Source organism: Dipodomys spectabilis, unplaced genomic scaffold (assembly GCF_019054845.1).
Source record: "Dipodomys spectabilis isolate Male_0828 unplaced genomic scaffold, ASM1905484v1 ptg000182l, whole genome shotgun sequence".
Lineage (NCBI taxonomy): Eukaryota > Metazoa > Chordata > Mammalia > Rodentia > Heteromyidae > Dipodomys > Dipodomys spectabilis.
In genome coordinates, this window is record NW_024870859.1 from 1,344,577 (window position 1) to 1,363,795 (window position 19,219).

Below are 19,219 nucleotides of genomic sequence, written 5' to 3' on the forward strand. Positions count from 1 at the left end.
AAGAATTATCTATTGGAAAATTGAAATATATCCTTTTATGGTACATCCTATACATTCAAGACAATCAAAAGACAGATATAGTGGCTCACATATGTGATTCCATTTACACTGGGTGTGGATCAGGAGGATGGCAGTTAGATGCCAGCACAGGCAAAAAGTTAGCTTGGTTACATCTCAAGAAACAGCAGGTATAATGGCACATGCTGATAATATCAGCAATTTGGGGGATGAAAGAGAAGGATCATCACATTCTTAGGCTGGCTCAGTTAAAAATGGAGAGACCCTTCCTGTAAACTAAAGCAAAAAGAGCTATGACATGGCTCAAGTAGTAGAGTTGCCTGTCTAGGAAGCTAGACACCCTGAGTATAAATCCCAGTTCTACTTAACAAGCAAATAAACGAAGATAATGTAAAAATGATTGTTTTGAATGTTTCTTCAACACTTCCATGAAATGGTGCTCCATTTCATGCATATTTTATATATTATACCTCAACTTTCCCTTCTGTAATAATGTTATCAAGTTTCACAACTGTTTCAATTTTTCACCAAAACAATACCACCATATTTTCTAGTTTGCAATTTTTTTCTATTTTTTTCTTTGAAAACATGATCATTTCTAACATTTTCACAGTGAATATCTCAAGAAGAAATGCAATACAATATGGTTCTGAAATGGATATAAGCATTTTTATTAGGGGTAACCTTAATACAGCCTCTAAATATTTTGTGGCTATGGGTAAATCAAATCACTCCATCACCTCCTTAGTTTAGTCATTGTAGAACTGAATGAGCCTAACAACAAACTTATACACACTGCCATCAAGAAGTTTTAAGGCCAAATAAAGAAGATTTGAGACCATCTTATTCCAAAGTAACCTGACAATTTAGAAAAGGAACCCATGTTTGATTATGGCAAGTAATCAAGAGAAAAAATATACTCTTACTGTGCCACATATCTGGCTGAAAACATTTTCAATGAGAGAAAATAATGCTATTTATGCTGCTGTCATTAGTACATTGCACTTTACTAAGTTATTTCATATGCATTATATTATTTTCAATGTGATCTTATGGGGAGCTGAAATCTCTCCAGTGGAAAAGCATACTCCACATATAATTTGATGTCCTACACAATGAGCTGTAAAGTCTGATCCAAATAGAAGCTTCCAATATCCTATCTACAGCATTCTATTCTCTAGTTCACCTGCCTTTCCAAGTGACAACAAAACCCTATTGGTAATGAGAAAGTGTTAATATGATTTTTAAAAAAACCATATTTTATTCTTTCTCTTTGTTCTCCAGTGGAATAAAAGCAAAAGAGAAAAGAAAAAAGAGAAAGAGGAAAAAGGTAGGATGAGGACACATCTCAATTTGTAAGACCCACCCAATCCTAATGTGGACATCAGAATAGTTTATCAACATGATGATGTATCTGAAAGAGTAAAAGTTAATATAAATGGCTATTATCACCCATAGCTACAAATTGCATTTTCTGATGGTCACTTATGAGTTGCTGCTTTATGAAACTATTGAAAGTTACTGAACATTGTAGATTAAGGTAAATAAAAGTAAATAGACTGATTTTAAATATTTTGCATACCAGTAAGTAGAACACCTGTGTAATCTTATCTACTCAAATAGGCTGAGACCTGAAGGATCACAGTTTAAAGTCAGCAAGACTCCATCTCCAATTAATCAGCAAAATGCTGGACTGGAGTCATACCACAATGGGTAGAGTACTACTAACTGTGATCAAGAAAGCTAAGCAAGAGTGAAGTTTGTATTTAAGTCCTGAGTTGAAGCCCCAGTAACACATCCCCAAAGTATGTCTGTACAACACAGCAGAATCCACTACTATAGACAATTAATTACTCTGGAAGACTTCATTTTAGCTAGAGTACTAGGGTTTTAACAATGAATTCAGAGCCTTGAACTTTTTAGGCAGGAATTTTACACTCAAACCATGCCATCAGCCCTGAAGACTAATTTTTGAATGTTTACTTTTGAAATTATTTTGATATTTCAAGGTAAATATTTTTTCTTCCATGTATTTTTCACAATAATCTTCTTTTGTGCATTGGGTTCATCATTCATTTTTTAAGTCTATATTTAAATTGCTATAAATTTATTAAATGAATATGGTCTTTTTTTGGTCATGCATCATTGATGCAGAGAACTATTTACATGCTCAAGATGGTTAATTTTATGTGCCAACTTGATTAGATTATGGGGAGTCCAAACAATCGGTCAAGCAATATTGGGGTATGACTGTGAAGGCATTTCTGAAAAAAGTGCTACACACATAAGAAAGGGTCTTTCAATTTACTATCAGTTAGTGATTGTGATTAAATCCACAGAAAAGTTAAGCATTATTCTTAGACATTAAGTTATTGTTTTGAGCTGGGTACTGGTAGCTGAAGAGCTGAGGGACAGCACCCAGGCCCAGAGTTCAGGCCCCACGACCGGAACCCCCCCCCCCCAGAAAAAAGAATTTACGTTATTTAACAGGAGGTATTTAGTGTGTGGCTTTTGTGGTAAGATTTACCTTGAAACCTACAGAATAGCTGCTACTTTAGATTCTACAGAACACAATCTATATTGGGGACTTAGAATTTAAATAGCATTGATGAAATGTCAGGTTTGAAAACATTAATCCATTACAATGTGATACTACAATAATGATGCCATTTTAGAAACACATTTGAAATCTCAAAATTGACCAATCACCTGAGGTCAAAAGAAAGAAGGAAAAAGATTTTTTTTTTGGTGAGGGACGTGGGGCCTGAACTCTGGGCTTGGGCGTTGTCCCTCAGCTCTTCAGCTCAAGGCTAGATTCTACCACTTGAACCACAGCGCCACTTCTGGCTTTTTTCTTTTTGCTTATGTGGTGCTGAGGAATTGAACCCAGGGCCTCAGGCATGCAAGGCAAGCACTCTACCACTGAGCCACCTTCCCAGCCCCAGGAAAAAGATTTTTTAAAAAAATTTCAAGCACCCAAATTTTACAGATTTAAAAATTCTAAATCTAATACAAACTCTAGAAAAATATTCTTTATCTTTGTGATCTCTATCCAAAATTTTTACATGCTCACTTTTATGTAATTGTGTCTTATTTCTTTATTCTTTTAATTTTTTTCAGTTGTGGGGCCTGAAATCTGGGCCTGGGCACTGCCCTGAGGTCTTCAGCTCAAGGCTAGCACTCTACAACTTGAGCCACAACACCACTTCCGGCTTTTTTTTTTTTTTTGCTTATGTGGTGCTGAGGAATTGAACCCAGGGCCTCATGAATGCAAGGCAAGCCCTCTACCACTGAGCCACCTTCCCAGAACTTATTTCTTTATTCTTAAACAATGAAAACAATTTACTTATCTGAAAAGAAAATCATTCAATTAGATTTCACGTTGAAATTAATCTTTTTTTTTTCATTTACTATTTTACATGTTTAAAAAATTAAAGGAAAACCTCTGTTCAGGTTCCTTATCTCTTCTACAGTCTAGGTTTCATGATAGCCCCTTGACTGACATGTTCACTTAATTCATTATAATTACAAGTAGAATTAAAAACTAATTTAGTTAAAAGATGAAACTGCAAGCTGGGCACAAGTGGTTCATACCTGTAATCCTAGCTATTGAGAAGGGTATTGCGATCTATTGATCACAGTTCAAAGACAGTCCTGGCAAAAAAAAAAAAAAAAGGTCTATGAGACTGTTATCCCAGTTTACCACCAGAAGTGTTAGAATGCTAGCCTTGAGCAAAAAAGCTCAGGGACAGGGCCCAGGCCATGAGTTCAAGTCTCAAGTCTGGCACAAAAAAAGAGCCTGAACTGAAAATTTGTTAAAACCCCAAATACTAAGGCAAACAGTCCACTCAAGAAAATGGTTTGAGTTACTAATTTTAGTATTCTTAAGCTCTTCTAGTTAGTATTGATTCATGAATATTAGCATTTTTTCTTAAATGAGTGATATTAATATTGATATTGCCGTTTTAGAAACATGTTTGAAATCTCAAAATCTGACTAATCTCCTGAGGTCAGCAGAAAGAAGGAAAAAGAGTTAAAGAAAAAATTTCTAGCACTCAAATTTTACAGATTTAAAAATTCTAAATCTGATACAGACTCTAGAAAAATATTTATCTCTGTGATCTCTATCCAAAAATTTTACATGTTCACTTGTATGTAATTGATATTTTATTAGAAATCATTTGTACAATTTTATAAGCTACATTTCTAATTATGAAAAATATCAGAGAAGTACTATTTTTCTTTCTCTTGTAAATTTTTCTTTCTCTTGTTATTTTGGAGTAGTCTTTTCAGTTTTTCAAGTTTTGAGATCTAGATAAATGTGTTTGGTGTCCTGAGTAAAAAACTTGTCAGATATATTGATTCATATCTGTAATCCCAGATGTTCAGGAGGGGGGAATCAGAAGAACCATGCTTTGAGGCCAACCCAATCTCAACCAATAAGAATCTCAATTTATCAATCAGAGGATCACAGTGAAGGCTGGCCTAAGCAAAAAACCAAAACAAAAAACAAAAAAAAAAAAAAAAACAAGCAAACAAAAAAACCAGGAGAACCTATATAAAACATAACTCATGCAAAAAGGTCTGGGGGAGTAAAACTTAGGAAGCCTAAGGCCATGAATTTAAAACCTTATGTACCATCAAAAACAAAAACTTTCTGTACTATAGATCAGCAAGAAAAATAAATTCATGGATATATTATCTGCAAAACATCTATAAATTACTTGTCTATGTTGCTTCCTAATTTAATTTTATCACAATATTTAATACATTACTACTTTGTCAATTTGAAGCAGTCTTACCATAGTGTACTTATGTGCCACATTCAGGAGTTTGTTACAGCCCTGGGCATCTCCAAATGACCGCATGCCTAAGCAGTTTGAAGGATGGAGTTGCTTTATGAGGAAATTGGAGCAAACTTCAATGACCTGAGTCAGCTGCAGAAGACAAGCTGCAGCCAGCAAATTTTCAACAGTATCTTTTTTCAATTGCAGGACACCTAGACAATTGGGAAAAGTACAGCATGACAATACATTCAATATAGACACAGATATGCTAGCTGGGGTAATTATTCTATTTCTCACTTTAGGTATTTAGTGATAGGAGCTACTTTGAGAATATGTTTTGAGGCTGAAATCTTGTGCTTACTAATAAAAATGGCTGAAGGGAGCCTCACTACAGTACTAAATGCAACTATAACAAATGAACAGTGAAGAGTATCTGTACAAAGAAGAGCAACTTATTTGTCATCTTATGATTGTATTTAAACCTCATATTGGTCACTCAAGAGAGCATACAGTAATACCACTATGAAATAAGCAAAATTTTAGTTGTCAATGATACTGAAATAAATCTAGAAAGGATTGTTTATTTTATAACTGAAGTAGTATTATGTCCCAGTATATAGGAAGAGTGGTGAACTATTTCTGTTCATAAATGTCTTTCTGACTAAATGAAAATTAATACTATATTTTCTAGGGAGGATGTCTTTGCCAAAATACAATGTTGGGAACTGACTTCTGGCACTGTCCCAAAAGGGAAAAAGTGTCACAAAAGTAGCACCAATAAAGAATTATTTTTATAACTGCTTTAAGATAAAAATCAGACTCTCTTTCAAAATAACTAGAATGATTTTTAACGTGATTAAAAGTATTATTTCCTTTATAATGATATATATCATATGTAAACATAATTTTTAGAACAAGTATTATGGATGATTATTGAAAATATTATAGATTACTTTCTAAGATACTCTTACTTTGTACTGTTTTAGCCAAGCTATAGATAATATTTCAAATGGCTTATATAAACTATAAACTGTTTTTTTTTCTGGTTTGAGGTTGTAGCCCAAGTGGTAGAGTGCCTACCTAGCAACCACAAAAGACTTAGTTCAAGTCCCAATGCCCTAAAAATGTTTTATTTTTCTTCTAAAATACATTAATATAGATCCTATATAGTTGCCCAACTATAAGGAAAGTGTAGTCGTAGATAATGTTATGGGTTCTCTACATTGTTTAATATGTGAAATGTGTTGTAAAGGAGTGTGGTCTATCTGCATTGTTTTATGTAGCTCCTTGCCACAGGTTTTGGAAAGACAACCCTACCAATAAGTATCTCCTGAGAAGTGTAAACTATATCAGTTAACAGTCATTCTCAATATCCCCTGCATACCTACAGCTACTGATCTACCCCCTATGTCTCTGACTTTCCTTATTCTGGAAATTCATTGAGTACCTTTTGTGACAGGCTTCTTTCCACTAGTATGGTGATGTCAGAAGTAATTTATCTCATAGCACCTAACAGTATTTCACTCATTAGCACTGTCTACTAATTTCCTATTATACCTATTTACTAAAGTTAATGCATCTATTCCTCAAATTTTGATTAATTCTATGTATTATTATTAGTAGTAGTAGTAATAGTAGTAGTAGAAATGCTGATTTACATAGTGCTGTACATATTTTGGAGTGGGAATGGTTTTCACATCTTTAAGGTATATACGTAGAGGTGTGTTGCTCAGTTACAAGCTATACATTATAAACAATATTCAGATGGGTTCACTTTTTCAAATTTGCTTGACTTTTGAAGAACTCCTATATTTGTTTAATTTCAAAGAGATGGTTGTTGAAATCAATTTGTCAATTGAGATTTCATTGGATGCATGTAAACATAAATACAATAGTGTCTCTGAATGATAGAGATGTTCACTATATATTAGGAATTTTGTAACAACACTGTTTTTAAATTTAATTTTTATTATCTTTAAGTAGTTATACAAAGCAGTTGCCATTTAACAAAAGTTTATGAATACAATGCAGCTTAATTAGTGTCGCCCTTTTCAAGATTCTGAACCACACAGCCTGACCTACCCCCTTCCCTTATTTTTCTTAATTTTGTAGTATAAACACTGAATTCTTGACTGCATTATCCACCCCCTCTTCTCATCTTCATTCATCTACCCTCTTCCCCTCTTGCACGTATGAGTTTCCTGGTGTTTATTTTAGCAACATTATTTTTTTTTTTTTTTGTCGGTTGTGGGGCTTGAACTCTGGGCCTGGGCGCTGTCCCTCAGCTCTTCAGCTCAAAGCGAGCGCTCTACCACTTGAGCTACAGCGCCACTTCCGGTTTTCTGGTGGTTTATTGGAGATAAGAGTCTTAAGGTCTCTCCTGCCCGGGCTGGCTTTGAACCGCGATCCTCAGATCTCAGCCTCCTGAGTAGCTAGGATTACAGGCGTGAGCCACCAGCGCCCGGCAGCAACACTATTTTTTTAATCACAAAAACGCACTCAATAGTGGAAAACTATAAGGGAAAAAGAGTTTTTCAAAACTATTTTAAGGGGAATGCAGGCAAAAATGTTGGAAAATAATCCTGCAGAAACTCAGGAGGTATGTTCTAACTTTCTACAAGAAAAATGATACATAATTAAATAAATCTATTTAAACAGTATGAGAACTTAAAATGATATATTGATTATGGAAAATCAAAGTACATTTTTGTCCCACAGGATAATCCAATTACTTTTGTACTTTTAGTAAATAGGAAAGACGCCAAATAAATCTCAACTGTCCAATCAGAAGTTCTTCCTTCCAGTCTGTTTTGTACAACCAAGAATGTGGACACCCTGAAGGGAGATAAGGAATGTAATATAGGGGGCGAGGTTAGTTGGAATACATTATAAACATGTGTAGGAAGGTAGCAAGGAAATTATCCCTGTATAACTAATGTAAGCTAATAAAGAGACAAAAAAGTGTAGCTTCCCTGCTCAACAGGCATGCTCATCTATTTTTGAGTTAAAATACTTCTCTGCTCTCACTTTTTAAATTTCTTATTATTTTATGATACTGAATTTAAATACTATTACCTAGGGAAAGTTATTTAGCTTATCTATCCTTCAATTTTCTCCTCTGTGATATGGAAATAACAACATGTTATATAGGGCTATTCTGAGTTAATACATCTCATCTCAAGGACTCACCTGTGTAAGCATATTGCACCAAGGAATTCAGTGCATTTGGATCTATTCCTTCCATCCTGACCTCTTCCTGTTTGGCTTCAAGCAGATCATTAGTAAACATTGCAGCAAAATAATCAGACACTGAACTGAGAACCAGCCTAGAAAGAGAAATAGTTCATAGGCACTTGCAGCAAAACCATAAAATGCATTCAGCAAACCTGTCTAATTTCTCAGTCTATTTTATGTATGAAAATTTTACAATTCATGAGTAGTGAAGTTAGAAAGTTAAAATTACTAAACTGATTTTCCTGTATGAGTTTGTCCTATTTTTTTCCTATTCATCGATCTCTTCAAAGTTTGGTTCTTCTAAATGCTGTATGGAAAAGTATATCATACAGGCTCATGTTCTCTCAATGGAGGAAAAGAAAAATGCATTTCCCCAATGTTCTAATTCATACTCAGTGTAGCGATCTTCCCTCAGTCATACCTCTTCTTTCTTCTGTCCTGTCTGCGTAAAGATACTTACCGATGAGCTGGGATTCGTAGGTGCCCAGCAACTAGGAACACGTCACACAGTTGTTTCTCTTTCATGTAGTTCTCCATTTTCTGGATAGTTTGCTTTGCATGATTCACTGCATAGAAGTTCTCCTCAGATTGGTCAGTCATTTCTTCAGTATACTGGCTATAATATCTGAAAGTGAAGCAAGAATGACAATAAGGTTCATCAAATCATTTTTGAAACACTTCATTTTTGTTCTAGAATATACTCATTTATCAAATTGAATCATATCAAATTCCACATACACGTTAAATCAAAATAACTTTTCTCTCTAATCTTAAATATTTCTCAGTGGTTTCTTCCCAACCTTCTGTTAAGATAAAAAGTCATGGTTAACATTTATATTCAGAACCAAACCTTAACTATGTGTACTTCCCCATACTAACAACTGATGTATACATAAAAATAATTATCAAATTATCAATCACTTTTTTCCTTTGATTCTTATGGCTATCACAATTATGTCATTAGGTACGGAAACTTTACACAAGACTCAAAATAATTTATACACATTATTATGTCCTAATATTTTCCATCAAGTACTCATAACACATTAGAAATATTTCTTGAATAATTTCTAGACATGAGCCAGGTGCTGTTGGCTCATGCCTGTAATTGGAGCTACTCACAAGGCTAATCTGAGGATCATGGTTCACAGTCAGCCCAGGCAGGAAAGTCTATGAGACTGTTATCTCCAATTAATCATCATAAAGCTAGATGTAGAGCTGTGTCTCCAATGGTAGAGCTCTAGCCTTAAGCACAAGAAGCTAAGAGACAGCACCCAAGCTCTGATTTCAAGCCCCAGGACTGGCATACACACACACACACACACACACACACACACACACACACACACACACACACACACACACACACACACACACAGAATTTCTAGACTGTATATATATCTTTTTTTGCAGTATGTCAGTCTCATGAAGAAATGAACATACCTCAATTTATTTAATCATAGTGTAAAAGCAAATGGGATGACTAATGAATTTATAATAAAAGCTGTCCACATGCATTTTCAATAGCAAACAATGGTAGAATTTAAATAGATACACAAGAAGGCATATGTTTCAAAGCTTAAATAGATTGGTAAATACACTTAAATATTTTGTCGCCTTCTAGGAACCACTTGCCAAATATTAGCTAATAGAGCTTTTAATTTCCTCTATTCCAGTTTATCCTATTGATAACACTACTCTCTCTGTGTGACTGAAATAAATGATTGACCTGTAAGTAATCTTAGACTTTAAAAGAACCTTTGTGAAATTCAGTCACAATATTTTTAACAATAATTAGGATTCTATGTGTTAATGAGTTAAAACTGTCTTTAACCCATTGCCATACTTGAAAGTTTGGCCCAAAGTGGCCTCCACACATGGTACACTGAATACTAGTTGACAGTCAAACAAATCATAAACTAACAAGAGTGGACCCTTGTAACAAAGCATCTGAGTCTCCACCAGTCATAGCAGCCAAATCTTCAGTGAATCTCAGAACAAAGGCTATTGGATTATCTCCAAGAAAGGCAAATAATAAAGTACACTAATTACATAATCTCTGTATACCATTTCCTTTTTCTCAGTATAAAATATAGCTTGCTATGTTGCAAGAAGCAGTATTCTGAATCAAAGTTGGTTTCCATTGTGATTTCTATTCTGGTTCAGAATGCTACCCAGTTCTAGAATCATTTTCTTGCTCAAAAGTTTAAGTTTATTTTTTCTAGTACAAATAGTCCAACAATTGCTTCATGTCTTCTTTCAGCTGCATTATTTAATTGTTGTGGAAAAATCCATTAGCAGTATGACTGACAATATTCAGACTGCAATTAAGTCATGATATTGTATTTCTTCTGGTTTAGTAGTGGTTTATTCCACATTGAATGTGCCAAACATGCAGTGGCTAATGATCTTAGTTGTCATCATATGTACGCACAGTTAACATTGTGGGCATATCTTAAAGAAGGAATATATTTGGCATGTTTCAATCAGAACATAATTGTATTTTCTTGACTTCCCTTCAGTCTAATTTGGTTAAAACAAAAACTAGTGTCTTTCATAAATTTCTAGCCTATAAGTTTGTATCCTCTAAACCATCCTATGAGACACTGCTAGATTGTTTTAAGTAAAACATAAATCGATAACTACCTTTGTCAAACTATACAATACTACTGAATTTTTCTCAGGTTAAATACAAAGTTCTCACTTTGACACAGAAGACCTCAGTTTAAATCCTCTGCCTCAGACAAAGAATTTGTGCTACTTTCTCCTAATTCTTTTGATTATCCCTTGAACATTTCTATATTATAACGAATACCCATTCAATTATATCTCTCTGTAATTTCCACCCCAAACTTGTCATTTGCACTCATCATCATCATTGTCATCTTGTCCTGCCTCACATGTCTTAAATAAATTAAATACATTCACATTTTTTGCAACAAGAGAAATACTTTGCATATTTCATAACCAAAATCCTGCACTGATATAAAATTAACTCAGCATATACTCATCCCCAAGCTTTACTGGGGAAAGAATGAATATGCCATTATACACACACACACACACACACACACACACACACACACACACACACACACACATCTTACATAAGTGGAACCACACAGTATCTTTAATTTGTGATTGGTATATTTCATATTGTGTTTTCAAAGCCTGTGCAGAATGTTACCCCTATCAAAATTTCATTTTTCTTTATGATTAATAGTTCACTGTATAAGTATAATGAATTGAATGTGTATGTGGGCACTGAGGTTCTTTCAATATTTTAATACTATGAGTAGGAAATTATAACAATGTAAACATTGATGTATAAATACCTATTTAAATTTTTGCTTTTAATCCTTTTCACTATATATCTTGTACCTGTATGGGTAGACAATAGTTTTATGTTTAATATTTTCCCCTTGGTTGTATGACTTAAATATCTCAAGTTTATTCTCTTTCAGTCGTGAAGGAAGAAAGTTGAAATGGTTTCTCAGTTGGGCCTAAAATAAAGCTATTGCCAAAGCTGCCTTTCTTTCAGAGGGCTACAGAGGAGAATCTGCATTCATGACTTTCCACGCTTCCAGAAGTTCACTGCCTCAAAGCTAGCAATGCCCCAAGACTCTCTCCTAGCATGACTTTCACACTATTTTTCACCACTCTTTCTATCTAAAATGTGGTAAAATATACATCATAAAGTATTATAAATATTTTAAAGTTCAGTAAAGTTATATGCACATCATTATGTAACAGATCTTTCAATATGCAAAACGGAAATCCTGCAACCATTAAACAACCCATTTTCCTTTCCTCTAGCCCCTTGAAAATCCAAGTGCAGTTTCTGCCTCTTTAAATTTGACTATTCTAAGTACTTGATATAAGTAGTAAAACTAACATGAATGTACTTCTTTTTGTGATTGCCTTGCTTCAAGTGGCATAATGGTGTCAGAGTTCATTTCCATTGCAGCATGCATCCTAATCTCCTGCCATGGTAAGAATGACTAGTATTCTATTGTGCAGATCACATTGTGTTTATCCATTTATCCATGATTGGGGCTTTGGACTGTTTCCATATTTCAGCTACTGTGAATAATGGTGCTATGATCATGGCTTTACATATCTCTGTTCAAATCTTTGCTTTCAGTTCTTTGGAACATAAACTCAGAATAACTGTTCCATCACACAGGCTGATTTTCATAAAGGCTACACAGTCTTTTGTTTCCACCAACTTCTTAGTTGGTTTTAATTTATTCATATCCTCAAAAATATTTTCTTTTTGGTTGGCTTTAAAATGATAAAAAGGTATCATAATGCATTTGTTTGATATAGAATTCTAGTTCTGATTTGCATCTCCAATATGGCCCCCCCACTAGCCTTCTGATTAGATTTATTTCTAGGTATTTTTGATGCAGCTATAAAGGAACAAATAACTTCCTTATTAATTGATGTTTTTAGTAAATAATGATGATACAACTTAATACTGTATGTTGTTTTTATACCTTACAACTTTATTTTATTAGTTTATTAAGTTTTTTTATGATATCTTTGTTTTTGTCAATATAAGGCCATGATTTTTCTTCTCCAATTGGATAACTTTACTTACTTATTTGCCTAATTACTCTAGGAAGGACTTCCAGGCAGGTGGTGGGAGGACCTGACAGGAAGTGGGCAAATTAGGCATTCTTGTCATGTTCCTAATCTAATTGTCATTGACTGTATTATTAGTTGTAGAACTTTCATGTCCTTCATTTTATTGACAAGATTGCCTGAATGTATTTTATGTGTTAGGTATACCTCATGTACGGTATAATCTAAGTGCTCTGTTTCCTTACTGATCTTAAACCTGATTATTTTATACATTATTTATATTGGTGCATTAAAATATAATATAATTGCAAAACCACCTATTTCTCAATTTAATCTGTTAATGGTTTTCTCATATATTTAAGAACATTTGTGTTCAGTACACATTTGTTTACAGTTATTCTATATTATTTATTAATTGACTTATTTACAAGCATATTTGCCTTTTCCTTTGTCATTGATGTTTTTACTTAAAATATATTTTATTTGAATAATTATAGTTACTGCTATTCTGTTGGTTACTATTTGGAAATAATGTATTCTCCCATCATTTATCACCAAATTATATAAATGCTTAAAGGGAGTTTATTTTAGATAATATAGTTCAAATTGTTTTCTAAGAATCTTAGGTCAATAAATGATTCTTTATTGAAGTTTAATACATATTCCTCTAAAGGAATTACTATTGGCAAGATTTAAAAATTTATTTTCTGAATTTCTTACAGATGTTCCCTTCATTTATCCATTACTGGCTTCCTTGTTTGTTTAATTATTTTAATTCCCTGCTTATTTTTTTTATTGAATATTTTCTAGATAAGTTATTTGCAGCTGCTAAGAAATTAAATATACTAGACAAAAGTTATAAAATGTACTCTACTAATAATTTCAATTACACAGAAAATTATTTTTTATAACTAAGCTCCTCTGTTTTGCACTTAAAATTACATATATATATACATATTGTATGCATTTATAATCCTTTTTTATAGTTTTGATAATGACTGACTTTAGACTTAAAATAATGTTCATTTGCATGTTTGTCCTTGTGTTTGCCTGTTAGGAAATTTATATTTTATGTTGAAAATTCAGTTGTGTTTAATATGTTTTTCAAATGTATTTTTATTATATGTACACACATACACACACACACACACACACACACACACACACACACACACACACACACACAGAACATGACCCTAACTATAGGACTGTTTAGGAAGATGAGAGGAAGGGAGACAAGAACAAGACACAGAGGGTAAGTAATACTGAAATACAATGCAACTATGCAAAAAGTGACATGTGTGTATACATACATATATACATGAATTTACGTATATATCCCTGAAAAATCTTTCTTTAAATCTAGCTTCCACAGATAGAAAATATTTGTGCCATTTGACTCTTTGAGTTTGATTTATCTTACTCACCTGATGATCTTCAGTTTCATCAACTTTCCTGCAAATGACATAATTTCACTTTTCTAATTGACTGTACAATATTTCATAGTATATATGAACAACACTTGATCAATTCTTGGGTAATAGGGCACTCAGCTGTGACCTGAACTGCATCAAGGAGCCAAAAGCTCTCTACAATTAAAACTATAAAACCTTGAAGAGAAAAATTGAAGATTAGACAGGTACTGGTGGCTCACACGTAATCCTAAGTACTCAGATTGAAATATGAGGATCATGGTTTGAAGCCAGCCCAGGCAGAAAAACTCTGTGAGCTATGAATTGAGAAAGCAGAAAGCGAGCCTTAAGCAAAAACCTCAGAGGCAGCACTCAATCCGAGTTCCAGTCTGATGAATGGCACACACACACACACACACACACACACACACACACACACACACACACACACACACACACACACACACACACCCTGAGAACACAGAAAGATTAGAAAAACGTCCTATGCTTTTGGAATTGCAGAATCAGCATTTTGAAAAGGACTATCCTGCCAAAAATCAACCTACAGATGCAATATTCATCAAGGACCCAAAATGATTGTTCACAGAAATACCAACATTATTCCAAAACCTCATATGGAATCATAAAAGACACAGAAGAGCAAAAGCAAGCTTGAATATCAACCAAAAGCAATGCTGGAAAAATTGCAATGCTGGACACACATTATTCTATAGAGCCACAGTAACAGAATGCACATGATACAAGCTCCCAATTACAGCTATTTAATTTTCAACAAAGGTGCCAAAACCATACAGTAGAGAAAAGACACATTGTTCAACAAATGATCTCCATGCAGAAGACTAAAAGTTGATTCCTCTTTCTCACTCTGTACAAAAATAACCTCCAAATGCATCAAAAACTTAAAAAGACTTGAAACTTTAAATCTACTAGAGGCAAACAGAGAAAACACTGAAAAGATAATTCTGAATTGAATTCCGGTTTCCTAGAAAATAAAAATAAGCATTTATTTTTCTTGTGGGGTATTGCTTTGGCCCCTGAAGAAGCTTGGAACACAAGCCTTGTACCTCAGCCTCCAATGCAGCTGGAGTTATATACCTGGTACACCAAAATAGTTGTTGTTTTTAAAGAGATCTTCCTAACTTTTGTTGCCTTAGCTGGCCTTCAGACATGAACCTGCTATTGCCATTTTCTCTGTATCTGGGATTATAGGCATTACTGAAGTGTGCCATGGTACTCAGCAACTTCTGGTTCTTTCAGGTAGTTTCTAGAAATATCTTTTGCTCCTTTAAGTAAGTGTTTTTTCTCTCTTTTGCTTGTAGTATTTTTTATTTAAGTGACAAGCAATCATTACTTGCATTTATGGAATACATGTGAAATTATTTTAAAAATCAGGGCAACTTCTGTATGTCTTAAATACTTTATTACTGTGTGTTGAGAACACTTAACATCCATTAACAAACCTTTAAAACTATTGAGAGATTAAGCACCAGTAAAATCATTGTCCAACCACCAAACCTAGTCCACAAAAGTGAAAGCAAGGAAAAGGATGGTCAGGAACTGAGTCAACAGGAAGGGGTTATTAGGAAGAATTAGTCTGAGGAGTCACTGTGTAACAGCTAACAATGACTAGACCAAGCAGCACAAAGAGTAAAGCACAAGGCCAAGCTCCCATCACTCAATTATGAACCAGATTCCAGAAGGAGAAAAATGGGTAGTATGTTTAATACCGGTATCATTCTAACTAGCTTCACTAGGTTCACTGGCGCATACGGCTGATACAACTTATGTGCGAAACATGAACCAAAGCAACAAATAAAATTCAGAGTTACATTTAATAAAAAATAATAAGAGAGGACTAAAGAGTAATGAGGTTAGGATTTTAGCAACTGAATAGTTAAGAGAATTAGGCCAATCATTTTTATTACTTTGTGTTTAATCTGAATGGGTTATTTAACACCAGGGAGCATGACACTTTTTCAGTTACAACATGCTGGGCACCAATGTGTCTCAACTTGATCACACCAAACATATTCCATACACAAATGGCAGATTACTCAATGTGAAGTTTGATGTAATAAGATAGCTTTCTCAGTAATTGCTGAAGTTCCAGATTTTCCAGTGGGAACAGTTGGCCAGGTAAGGGGAAGCAGGAAGTCTTCCAAACAATTTTTAACTATGTTAAAATAATTGCTTATTTATTACTCAATGTGGTAACACTTTAAACACAATGTATTTATGAGTCTTCTGAAGACAACTGAAGGAAATTTTTGTTGTTTTTGCTTGTGTGTGTGTGTGTGTGTGTGTGTATGTGTACCAGTCCTGAGGACTGAATTCAGGGCATAGGTGCTGTCCCTGAGCTTCTTTCCCTCAAGCCTAGAACTCTACCACATTAGCCATAGGTCTACTTCTGGCTTTTTAGTAGTTAAACGTAGATAAAAGTCTCACAGACTTTTCTGGTTGGGCTGGCTTCAAACCGTGATCCTCAGAACAGGCATGAACGACTGGAGCCCAATCTCACTAATGGAGTTTTAATGCTGCTATTTTTCGTTTGTTGTACAAGAGACAAGCAATTCATAACTGAATTTTATTAAACAAAAAAGCCAAATTTGTAAAGATAGCACTCCAGGGTGGGGAGTGCATTGTAATAGGAAAAGTAAGCATACATCAGACTCTCATTTCAGTCCCCAATCTGTCTGTCTGTCTGTCTGTCTGTATCTCTCTCTCTCTCTCTCTCTCTCTCTCTTTCTCTCTCTCTCTTACACACACACAGAATTCCTTTAATAACGTTTTTTAAGAGTGCAAAACCTTCTGATTATCTGCATCTTAATCTTGATTTTCCTTATATAATGTACATCTATAAATCTACTATGATCATTGTTATGTATGAATATATTTCTATCCAAGTAGCAATTTCATCTAATAAAAAATTGAGATGTGGTGCTGATTAATCGAACCTGGAGCCTCAAGCATGCAAGGCAAGCATTCTACCACTGAGCTATCTTCCCAGCCCCTAAAAGACAATTTTTAAAGTTTAAAATTGGTGGGCACTGCACACCATGCGGGACTTCTGCAAACTTGACGCAGAGGAGCACCCAAAATCTACACCAGACCCGCGGAAAGTTAGAAGGGAGTCTGGTGAAGACCTTCCAGTTGGCCAACAGCCCCCCCATCCCCCCCCCCCTCACCCCCCCCCACCCCCGCCACTGCTCCAACTCGCTTCCCACCTCCCCGCCCCGCCGCTACAGACAAAGAGCTAATCTAGAAATCCCTCCATTACAACTGCCAGAAATCAGCACCACCGGGTAAGCCCCCAAAGTCAGCCCAAGCTTGCAGCGCTGGTGGGATCCCCATGGACCCCTGCCAACCCCACACATGGCTTCTAAGAAACCACAGCCCCAACCAATCCCTCACTCCACGGGCTGGGCCGACTGCCCTGTTGACTGGGTGATCTGCTGGGTCCTGTTCCCTCCCTGCCACCACAGTGCACAGACCCCCAGGCTATCACAGCCACTTCAGTATCATGCTGCTGCGGGCACTGCCACTGACATGGCTGGCAGCCGCAGGCAGCCACCCACAGGGCTGCCTACTGCCTCCTCTGCAGACCAGCATGGCTGCCACTGCCCACTCCAGCCCTCTGAACCAAGGTCCACCCGGTCTCCTCAGCGCCTGAACTCCCCATGCCACAGAGGAGACTCTTCAGTTGCTGCAGACTCCACCCCAACACTGGGACCTGCCAACACCCAGACCCTCCGACTGAGAACCCGCCAACCCCAGCCAGGCCACCACATCACAGGCTCTGTGGTTCAGCATACCATCAGCTACACACCTTGTGAATAACCCAATTGGGTCCACTCCCTGGGAGTGAAAGCTCTGTGAGATCCCAAAGCGATCTGACCAAAACCCCCTTCCAAAAGAGAGGGATCACATCAGAGCAGAACACAGACATAAGCTCTGTTCCTACAGCTCCTGTGGGAACACAGCTCTAGGCCTGTGATAGCAGTCTGTCATCAGGCCTAAAAGTGGAACTCTATGTAGCAGTCACCCTTCCTAGCCAAAAGGAAAGTGGATTACTGCAAAGCATACACGGTTTTATCAAGAATCCAGGAATCGGCTTTGAGGAGTATGTGGAGACTCAAGCTCCCCAAAACAACCAGAAAAACCCACTCTTCAGTTTTTTTTTAAATTTTGTTGTTGTTGTTTGTTTTTATGTCTGATCATTTGTTATTTTTATTTCTGTGTGTTTTTTGTGTATTGTTTTTTAGGATTTGCTATTTCACTTAAATCTATTTTTCACTGCTATTTGTTTTTTCTACCACTTTTCAATTTCCTAATTTTTAATTTTTTGTTTCCTCTCAGTCTCCCCTTTTTCATTTCTCTCCACATTATACTACTAGTATGTCAGAACAACCCTGTCTACTTCTACACAAAAAGTAAGGCCTCCTTCTGTGTGTAAACAATGATTACAGGAGGTGTCTTCAATTAAGTGACTTTCCAATATTCTTTGAATAAAACTTTCTCTAATCTCAGCAATTCTCCCAAATACTACTTTTTTCTTATCTTCATCAAGATCTCTAAGCTATTCCCTACACAACTTTTCTTCGAATTCATTTCTACCTCTCACACTCAGAAACAAGGTCTCTATTCTCCTCCTACTACATATACCTCTCCCCTAAGCAGGTCTTACTCCTCTACTACAATTATACCCAATTTTTCTTCTGAACTTAATATCACTCTAATCCTAACCCTTCTCTTCTCCATCTGCTCCAGTCCATTGATCTCTAAAGGTTTGTATCTGGCCCAACTTACAGTTGGTTCTATTTTGACTGAATACAAGGGGCCCATCTTGTTAAATCTAAGGTGCAGATTACTTATCAGCCAAACCCAGATTGTCTCAAAAGGTACAACTATATATAATCTCCACCCCAGAGACACAGCATCCCTTTCAAAGCAAAGAAAAAGAAAGCTAAATAAGGAACCACCCACCCATAATTCTGAAACCCAAAGATCAATGCATCTGTATGACACTGGGTTGGCTCCAGCCCTAAAAGACTGTCTTATTGTCGTTCTGGTGTGGTTCTTGTCTCCAAAAGGATAGAACTAACCAAAGAAACACAAGAAACATGACCAATCAACTAACCCCAACATCATCTCCACATAAAC

The 19,219-nt window shown here is 35.6% G+C and overlaps 1 protein-coding gene across 1 annotated transcript in view; it reads right to left on the bottom strand.

Annotated features, from left to right (window-relative positions):
* Klhl4 (kelch like family member 4) overlaps positions 1 to 19,219 on the bottom strand; it is a 65,546-nt gene that overhangs the window by 20,899 nt on the left and 25,428 nt on the right. Inside the window, exons 3-5 of the mRNA XM_042695281.1 lie at positions 8,500 to 8,664; positions 7,995 to 8,131; positions 4,821 to 5,017 (exon numbers count right to left, since the gene is read on the bottom strand). Of these exons, the coding sequence (XP_042551215.1) occupies positions 4,821 to 5,017; positions 7,995 to 8,131; positions 8,500 to 8,664 (499 nt within the window). The remainder of the gene's footprint in view (positions 1 to 4,820; positions 5,018 to 7,994; positions 8,132 to 8,499; positions 8,665 to 19,219) is intronic.